Source organism: Ailuropoda melanoleuca, chromosome 9 (assembly GCF_002007445.2).
Source record: "Ailuropoda melanoleuca isolate Jingjing chromosome 9, ASM200744v2, whole genome shotgun sequence".
Taxonomy (NCBI): Eukaryota; Metazoa; Chordata; class Mammalia; order Carnivora; family Ursidae; genus Ailuropoda; species Ailuropoda melanoleuca.
The window spans coordinates 17700687-17710997 of record NC_048226.1 but is presented as its reverse complement, the minus strand read 5'-3'; the positions used below and the strand labels follow the sequence as shown (position 1 = coordinate 17710997).

The 10311-nt window shown below is 43.0% G+C and overlaps 1 protein-coding gene across 10 annotated transcripts in view; it reads right to left on the bottom strand.

Annotated features, from left to right (window-relative positions):
- Positions 1 to 6131: 6131 nt before the first annotated feature.
- Positions 6132 to 10311, bottom strand: part of MEF2A (myocyte enhancer factor 2A) — a 164018-nt gene continuing 159838 nt past the window's right edge. For 9 of the 10 annotated variants that reach the window (XM_034667939.1, XM_034667933.1, XM_034667932.1 and 6 more), the window contains one exon: positions 6132 to 10223. In XM_034667939.1, the coding sequence (XP_034523830.1) occupies positions 9863 to 10223 (361 nt within the window). In that variant the 3' untranslated portion in view covers positions 6132 to 9862. The remainder of the gene's footprint in view (positions 10224 to 10311) is intronic. The other variant, XR_004627723.1, reaches the window with a different exon arrangement.

The following is a 10311-nucleotide window of genomic DNA, read 5'->3' as shown; positions in this document are numbered from 1 at the left end:
GCCACTTTAACTCTGTTTCTGTTGGTGCTGCTCAACCCTGCAGCATCCCGGGCTCTGCGCCCCACACCCGGTGACCCAGCCCTCACTTCCAGGGCCGGCGCGTCTCTGTCCTTTGTGTTTCCAACCCCGCCAGCCGCCCCGCGCGGGCTCCCGGAGCTCCCCGTCTCAGTCTGGTGTCTCGCGGGTGCTGACCGCGAGTCCGCCTGCTCCCCCGTGCAGGTGCCCTCCAGCCGCCAGCCGCCNGGCACCCTGTGAGCCGGTATTTCCGGGCTTTTGTTCTCTGGCGGCTTTCCCTGGCGGTTTGCTATGCCTCTTCTGAGAGAGCAGCAGCGGCTGAAATTCAGCCTCTGTCTCAGAACAGAGGGATCGCGGATCGTTCTCCACTGATGTTCTGGCCACTTTAACTCTGTTTCTGTTGGTGCTGCTCAACCCTGCAGCATCCCGGGCTCTGCGCCCCACACCCGGTGACCCAGCCCTCACTTCCAGGGCCGGCGCGTCTCTGTCCTTTGTGTTTCCAACCCCGCCAGCCGCCCCGCGCGGGCTCCCGGAGCTCCCCGTCTCAGTCTGGTGTCTCGCGGGTGCTGACCGCGAGTCCGCCTGCTCCCCCGTGCAGGTGCCCTCCAGCCGCCAGCCGCCCCGCGCACACTCCCTCCCGGTCTCAGCCTCGATCCAGTGAGCACACCGGAGCTCCGGAGCTCCCTGAGATGCTTGGTGGCGCACGCTCCTGGCTCACGGGCTCAGTCTGCTGTTTCCAGAGTGCGGGTCCGCGGTCCGCCCGCTCCCCGGTGCAGGTGGCCCGCCAACCGCCAGCCGTCCCGCGTGTGCTCCCGGAGCTCCTGTTCTCAGTCTGCTGTCTCAAGCGTGCGGGTCCGCGGTCTGTCCGGCATATAATTTTTTATAGTTGTCTCTCATGATCCTTTGTATTCCTGTAGTAGCAGTTGTAATGTCTCCGCTTTCATTTCTGATTTTATTCATCTGAGTCCTCTCTGTTTGAGTCACTCTAGCTAAATCTTTTTTTTAATCTTTTCAATCTTTTTTTTTAAAACAACTTAGTTTCATTGATCTTTTTAATTATTTTTCTTGTCTCTATTTCATTTATTTCTGCTTTGATCTTTTTGTTTTCTTCCTTTTACTAAATTTGGGCTTTGTTCTTTTTCTAGTGCCTTGACTTGTAAAGTGAGGTTGTTTATCTACCTTCTTTCTTGTGTCTTAATGTGGGCATTTGTAAATGATTTTCTGTAGCGGTATCCTTTGATTCCCTTATCATCTTATGTGTATCTGTTGTAGATTTTTGTTTTTATAAACTTAGAAGGACTCTTAGAATTACTTTTGCAGCATCCCATAGCTTTTGCTATGTTATGCTACCATTTTCATTTGTTTCAAGATGCTTCTTGATTTTTCTTTTGATTTCTTCTTTGGCCTGTATATTCAAGAGCATGTTTTTTAGTCTCCATATATTTGTTATGTTTCCAGCTTTCCTCCTATTATTAATTTCTGGTTCTATACCACTATGGTCAGAGAAGATACTTGGTATTTTTTTCAGTCTTTTTAAATTTGCTAAGACTTTTTTCTTTTTTTTATGACCTACATGTGACGTATTCTGGAGAATGTTCTGTGTGCACTTGAGAAGAATGTGTATTCTGCTGTTGGTTGGCATGTTTGTGTGTCTGTTAGGTCCATTTGGTCTAAAGTATAGTTCAAATGCAGTGCTTTTTCACTGATTTTTCTATCTGGATGATCTCTTGTTGATAGGTAGGATATTGAAGTCCCCTTCTATTATTGTGTTATCTAATTTTTCCTTCAAATCTGTTAGAATTTGCTTAATATAATTCAGGTGCTCTGAAATTGTCTGCATATGTATTATTTTTCTATCTTCTTGATGAATTGACTTCCTTATCACTATGCAGTGACCATCTTTGTCTCTTTTAACCATTTTTGGCTTAAAGTCAATTTTGTCTGATATTAGTATAGCTACTCATATTCTTTTGGTTTCTATTTGCTTGGAGTATCTTTTGCCATTCCTTTGAAATTATGTGTGTCCTTACAGCTGAGGTGAGTCTCTTGTACCATATAGTTGGGTATTGTTTTTTTAATCCATCCAGCCAATTTGCCTTTTGATTGGAGAATTTGGTTCATTAACATTTACAATAATTATTGGCAGGTAAGGACTTACTAATGCCATTTTAATATCTTCTGGCTGTTTATAGTTCCATTTTTCTTTTCCTCTTGTTGCCTTCCTATGTAAATAAATGATTTTTGGTAGCAATATACTTTGATTCCCTTCTTCTCATCTTATGTGTATCTGATGTAGATTTTTGTTTTGGAGTTCCCATGAGGTTTACATAAAAATTCTTATAGATATCAGAGTGTATTTTATGCTAATACCAATTTAATTTGATCACATATAAAAAAAACCTATCCTCTTCTCCCCCATTTTACATTTTTGATGACACCATTTACATTGCTTATTGTGTATCCATTAACAAACTGTCGAAGCTATACCTAGGTTTCATACTTTTACCTTTTAATCTTTAGATGAATCTTCGTCTAACACATCACCATATTAGCAGTGTTAAGGTATTCTAAGTCTGATTCTTATCCTTACCAGTGTGCCGTATATTTCCATATATTTTCAGGCTACTAATTAGTATCCTTTTGTTTCATCTTGAGGAACTAACTCCTTTTAGCATTTCTTTTTTATAATTTTTAAAAATTTTTCATTTATTTAAAGTGGGCTCATTAAAATATTATTTTATGATATAATATAAAATATAAAATAAATATTATTTATTTTAAGTTGGGGAATGACTCCAACACAGGGCTTGAACTTACAACCCTAAGATCAAGACCTAAGCTGAGATCAACAGTCAGACACTTAACCGACTGAGCCACCCAGGCACCCCCCCGACCCCTTTAGCATTTTTTGTTGTATGGTTTAGTGGCAAAAGTTTAGCAGCTTTTATTAGGGAAGATTTTATTATTTATTATTTTTTATATATTATTATATATTTATTATTTAGCATTTCTTGTAGTTTAGTGGCAAAAGTTTAGCAGCTTTTTTTTATTAGGAGAAGATTTTATGATTTCACCTTCATTTCTGAAGGACAGCTTTGGAAGTATTTTGGTTAGCAGCTTCTTTCTTCCAGCACTTTGAATATATCATCCCACTCTCTCTTTGCCTGTAAGATATCTGGTGAGAAATCCACTAAGAGCCTTATGAGGGTTCCCTTGTGTGAGAGAATTTTTTTTCTCTTCCAGCTTTTAAAATTCTGGCTTTGGTTTTAGAACATTTCATTATTATGTATCTTGGAGAACATTTTGGGTTGATATTTTGTGGTGACCAAGCTTCATGAACTTGGATGTCCAGTTCTTTTCCCATGTCTGAGAAATTCTCAGTCATTATTTCTTTAAATAAGCTTTTTATTCCTTTCTCTCTCTCTTCTGGGACTCCAGTAATATGTACATTGTTTCTTTTTTTTTATGTTAGTCACCATACATTGTTTCTTTTGATTGTGTCCCATAACTCCTGTAGGCTTTGTTCCTTTTCATTATTTTTTCTAATTGCTCTTCTAATTGTTTAAATTCAATTGATTTGCCTTCTCGCTCACTGCCTCTCTCTTCTATCTGTTCAACTATGCTGCTGAAACTATTGGATTCTTCAGTTCATTGGATTCTTCAGCTCCAAAATTTGGTTCTTTTCTTTGTGGAGCTTCTCATTTTGTTCTTGTATCATTTTCCTCATACCGTTGAGTCATTTATGTGTTCTCTTGTAGCTCTGAGCATCTGTACTCCAATTATTTTGAATTCTTTGTCGGGCAATACCTGCATCTCTATTTCTTTGAGTCCAGCCACTGGACTCTTCCTTTGGTAGAGACATGTTTCCCTCACCTCTTCCAGACTTTATGGACTGATTTTGGTTAGAGAAGCCTTTCACTTGCAGATGGGGTGCACTGGATCATGTTGTGACCCAGGTCTAGTGGTGCAGGGCAACAAATGCAGGGGTGCGTGGTAGCAGTAGGTCTAGTTGGAGCATGGTGGCTCTTTGTCTCAAGCCCCCTGGGGTCCGCACTGTTGGTAACAGTATATTCCTTGGTGATCACTGCAGGGGTCTGCAGTGCCTGGAAGGGCTGTTGGGCTTCTCAGCCATGTCTCTAGAACCAGTAAGTAGCTAGGGACCAGGGCAGGCAGCACTGGTGGATGGGGCCAGTGTTGTGCACACACTCTACTGTGCGGGGCCAGCTGTAGGCTCCTAGGTAGTGACAGAGGTCACTTGCAGACAAAGTTGTAGCGATGGATGTCAGGGCAGGGAGCAAGGCCTAGGGCCAACTATGGGCTCCCTGGCATTGGCAGAGGACCGGAGTGTCAGTGTGCTGCCCTAGGACTTCACACTATAGCCCTGGATGCACACAGTGCCGGGGAGGTCAGTGACAGGGGTCAGGTTGCAGAAAAGGTGGTGGAGGCCACGCAGGGTCCTCAGCAGGAGGGACTAGCTGTAGCTGCAGGTGGGTGTGATGGTGCTGGCCAGCAACACGAGGCAGGGCTCCCCTGTGGCTGTACCGGGGGTGCTCACGCTGGAGGAGCAAGTTACAAGTGGGTGTGGTGATGCCGGCCAGTGACAGAAGGAGGGCTTAGTAGTCCTGTAACAGGGTCAGTTTCCTGGTTCTGGTAGTGGGACGGTGGTTATGTAAATGTTAACACTAGGGAGGGCTGTGTGAAGGAGATTTGGAAAGGATTATTTTTGCAACTTTTTTGTAAGTTGAAAGTTCAAAGTTTAAAAAAAGCTTAAACAGGGGAGGTAGTTAGTATACAGTGAAACCATTTAGTACAACTGTGACTTGGATTTTCGTCCCCAGCTGCCTTCAACTGCTTTGGTTCAGAGTGAGCAGGCAGATGATGTCAGAAAGTGAAGTCTAGGACACGTTCTCGAAAGCTGGGTGAGCTGCGTGTCAGTTTGGGTCGTCTGGGAAGCAGACACAGATGGAGCTGGGAGCGCAGATTTCTCGCAGAAGGGAAGGGGTGTACCCTGGCTGTGTGCAGGCATTGGTTGGGGGCTGGCTGAGAAGCGCCTGTCCTCAGCTCACACCCTGGGACAGCTGGGGCCCAGGGCTCACCTCTCATACGCTGGGCTCAGCACTGTCCGGGCGCGATGGCACTAGTCCGCTGGCCCCTGAGAAGCCCCTCTCCTCGGTGTTCCAGGTACCTCTGCGGAAGCCCCGCACTTTTTGTGGAGGATGGGAGGACACACCAGTGTCCTCAGTTCTACAGCTGGATGGTGCTTGGACCCCTACGGACCGGCAGGGTGGAGGAAAGCGGGCCGGAGCCATCCAGCTGGCAGAGGGGCTCCAAGTGAAACTCCCCCTCGGGGATCGGCTCCCGCGCAGGCTAAAGCCTCGGGGGGGGGGGGGGGGGCNACGCCCTTGGGAGCAAACTAGGAAATCGCAGCGCATTGATTTTAAGTAGCTGCAGCTGGGATTAGACTATTTTTAGCCACAGGACTCAACCAGCTTTCAAACCCTGCTAATAAGAGCTTCACTGTAGCCAGTGAGTAAAACCGAGAAAAATTCAGCTTTTCATTTAACTGACAGCAAGAATCAGCTCAGTTAGGAGCTGGCTTAGAAGGCAAATCCAAGGAAGAGAACACTTTCCACTGCCAAGTTGAAGATACGTTTTCACACCTGTCACTTTTGAAAGTCATTTAGTAAATCTGTCTTCTGCTGCCACTCGCTCAGTATTATGTGTGCATTTTGGGTAGACAGAACTTGCTATCATTAGATTCTGTTTAACAGTAATCCCCCCCCCCTCCGCCCCATAGTATATCCTGTAAGCAGTTGTTAGGGGAGCCCGAAGGGGCTTACCCGAGCCACACTGACTGCAGTAACAGCCAGGCTGGCCGATGCTGGGCTCTGGATCACCCGCTGCTTCCTTCGGGGACCCGGGGGGCCCAGGAGGGGAGGCCTCAGGAGCAGCTATGGGCAAGGCTGGCGAGATGCCACTGCCGTTTCCTGGACCAAGCCTCAAAGTAAGTAAAGGGGATCTGTAGGTGGAAAAGGCCTTTGTGAGGGGAAGGGACAGGAGAGGCATCCGGGGGGAGGGAAGGGGACGACTGGCGGCAAACATGACAGAGTCTGGAGTACACAGGAAAAGCCAGTCCGTCTTTACTGTAGTGAGTGCAGGATACAAATAGTTTACAACAACCTCTAGCATTTTCTTAACCATTTGATAAAAAGTTCACTATAATATTTATCGTATAATGAAGAAAAAACAACACATTCAGGGAAAAATTGAGATTAACTTATTTTTCTTAAAAGGTTCATCTCAAGGATGGCAACAAAGTCCAGCTTGTGCCGCCAAACGGTTTTACATGATCAAACCGTGTACAGCTTTTGTGTGAACTGTTGACTACAAACATTTACCAAATACATAAATCTCTTTTTAAAAAAGCCATTTTAAATATAGCAAAGCAGTGTCTTCTTGCACAGCAAAGTGAAGAAAGTTTCTACAGAGAAATAAAAGTTTTACATTTGTAAAATCTTTTTCACATTCTAATCATCTAGCTTCTTATGATCCAATGCCAGGAGTTTTCTGGTTCCTTATTTACTATGTATTTCTTGTGCGCATGATGGTTAATACAGAAAATAGGTTAATGCTTTATTAGTTGTCCTTATAGTTAAAGGAAATGGTAAAACATATATTGTTCTTTTAGAACAAACCCCTGATTTAGTCTCTAACACAATGGACATAATTAGGGCTCAAAAGATGGAGTTTTGATCGGGACCATCTGCAGACATACAATGGTGACTCTCACTCTCAATGTAGGACCGGTTAGCGCACTGAGGGAAGGACAGCTGTTGGAAACTGTACTTGAACCAGTGCAGTGTCCTCTAAGCTTTTTTTGTTTTTGTCTTTTAGTAATAAAATACACTTCATCTGAAGGATAAAATTTTCTTGTGATGGTGTCATACAAAACACACGAGTCTAAAACGGTAAGAAAAGTCAGTTCTAAAGAAACACCATTCGTGTCTTCCCCACTCTGAGCTGGTTTCCACCAGGAGACGTGCATGTGTACATATGTGTTTGAACATGGAGTCTGGGTGAGGGGTGTCTGTCAAGTCAAGTCCATACGCTCCAGGTCACACTGGGCAGACAGGAAAAGGGTTAACAGTCAAATATTCACTTCCTGAAAACGGAATACATTGTTACTTGGTCAGTGTAATTGAAATACAAACTCCGAGCCTCGTGTAATAGTATTTTAGAAAACAGTAGTTGTACTGATTATAAACCTGCATAGAAAGAAAGACTATTGAGATACAGTCAGAAAAGCCATCTCATAAGGCACACAAGAAAATAGACAGTAAATGCGAATGTGGTAACTCCTATTCCAATGTACAGCAGAAGTTCATGAACGTGCATGAATAGTAACGAAAGAATCACTTAACACTTTCAAAGCTATAAATGGTTTACAAAGTGGTAAGGATTATCTTGGAAATTCAGTGTTGGGAGACTGTCTTGTTTCAATCAGGTGTGACCTTATGAAGAAACGTGCCTGTATGCAGTTCAGTAAAGTAAGTACATTTTAAAGAGAAACTAATCCTTTCTGAATTAGAGCCTAACGGCCATACTGACAAGAGGAGACAGCACGTCACCCTCCCTTGTTCCTACCCAAACTGTTACTAAAACCGAATTCCATGTTGTAGCTGTGAACACCACAGGTTTCCCCTGTACCTAATACCTATGTGTCAGTCAGGAAATCTGGCTGCTGATTTGTCACAAATAGCATATGAGGAAAATGTCGGAAGGCAATTTAGGGGGAAAAGCAAAACGTAAGTAAAAAATTGTAGGTAGCTGCTCAACATTAAGTTTAAAATACAAAATAGCAGCAATTTTTAAACCCTTATTTTGAGTTTCTCAGGAAAGGGCGTATTTAAAAATCTATGATGAAAGATATACAGGACTTTGAATTTTGTTTGTGGCACAAGCCCAGGAAACGGACGAACCCGCCATCATGGCTTCGTTGTCCTCCCGTAGGAGGAAGGCCTCGTTCAAAGGCTAAGCTGAGTGCGGCCCGGATTTCATGAGGACGGCGAGCCGTGCCAGCCAGCGATGTGCCCGTGAGAGTTTCTCCCCACACCCAAGTGCCATTTCGAGGCACAGAGAGTTCTGAATGGTAGTATTTTGTAACCAGCTGCATCATTCTATTTTAGAGGGGCCAGGAAAAAAGATCCCTTCCCCCGCAAATATTTTTCCCTAATCATTTACCACTTATAAAACCTTTGTGCTCATCTACTATTTTGCCATGTTCTCTAATATTAAATTAGGTCAGCTTTTTCTACTATATTTTTTTTCCCTCACAAAAGGCAAGTTTTAAATAATGCCTTATAAAATCTGTTACAACACATTTTATATTTATGCAAGATGAACTTAACACCAGTTTTTTTTTTGCCACTTTGCTATTTATGTACACATATAAAATATATAATGATGCTCAACCCATACAGCACAAAGATTACAATGTAACTTCACACAGTCACCACCAGTGAGGGGAGAAACCCCATTATACAATCCTCTGAAAAGACTGGGCTAATAATTAAAATCCAAAGTACAGTATATTTAACAAAATAGTAAATATTAAACAGTGAATACTCTACTTAATAAGGATCTCGCCTTTTCCCCCCAAATTGGCGGCAATCCACAAAAATATACTTTTTAATCTGGTGACCATACAATACATAGGTACTTACATCAAAGGTGATAATATATTTAAGATGCTATATACACAAAAGAGTTTGGCTCAACTTTTAATTTACATATAGAATAATAAGTGTTCATGGCTTTTTTTTTCCAAGGTTCTGCTTGCAAGATATTTTTGTTTGTTTTTTTTCCCCCTCTTAAAATAAAACTAAAAAGTTAAAACAAGATAAAGCTATCCTCTTAAAAAAAAAGTTACAACATACAGCTTTGGCTTATATAAATAATTCATAGCAGAATGTGTTCAAAAGTAGTGAATATAATTTTATATATAGTCATCAATTCATAAGGGTGTTTTCTTTCATATAAAATATACATGAGCTAAAATCAGTTTCTTTAAGATATGAATGTAAAAAGAAACTTCTGACATAGTCCAATTATAACTTAATATATTAATTTATTTTGTTAATGCTCTATATTTCTAGGCTAGTATTTTCTGAATATCTCATGCGTGTTTTCTACTCTCTCTCTTTTTTATTACCTAAAGATCACTTCTTTGACCCAATACATTTTTGCACGTGCAAAACAGTTATGTGTGGGGCTTTTTTGTTTTGTTTTTTTAAAATATCAACAGCCCTTCCCATGCACCCCTCTGCAACAGAGACCCATGCCAGGCTGGGTAATTAATATAAATGACATTTTATGTACAGTATTGCTTTCTTGGTTCCTGCTTTTCTACTGCTCTGTTCTACAAAGCATTTTTCTTAAGTAACTACAGTCACTGCACAGTTAAATAAAACAAGTAGGGGCCCTCTAGGTTTCTGCAAGCTAGTGTGGGAGAATTATATATGGGTACACGTTTCTCTGCAAAAACTGGTTATCTTATGAAACAAGTAGTCCAAGGAAGTGCCAGACTAGACTCTGCCTACAGGGTGCTTTTTGTTTGCCATGGGACGCACATCTGCAGATCTACGAGGCAGGTAAGTGCCCGATTCTGTATGCAACACACACCCACACATACACACACTCACGCCCACATACATATATATATATATAAAGGGATATATATGTATGTATGTACATATAAATATAGTTAACTCATGTCCTTATTTACCGACGTACATATGTAGGGCAGTTCGCTGCAGGATCACGAAGTACAAACGCCAGCCCGGGAGCCTTAGGTCACCCATGCATCCATCCTCATTCGCTTGACGGAAGGGCTTTCTCTGTCCTCTGTGGTGGGGGGTCGGCCAAGCACGATTGGAGAATGGAAGTCGCCCCGTGGATCCTCGCGGTCACTACCATCATAGGAGCTGCTCGAGCTGCTCAGACTGTCCACAGGGGAGCGCCCCATTTCCTGCCGGGGCTGGGGGGGCTGGGGGGGCTGAGGCGGTGGCTGCTGCGGCTGCGGCTGCTGCTGCTGGAAGCCTGATGGGGTCATTCGATCCCGGGGAGGTGAGATTGGTTCTGACTTAATGTTGATGTTTTGGTTGGTATTAATGGATAAATTCGAACCCTGAGATAACTGCCCTCCAGCCCTGAGGAAAGAGAAGACGTTAGACGGTTGGTGAGTGCACCTGCATAACTGGAATGCTGCTGCAGCCGCCGTCTGACAGAAAGGCTGCC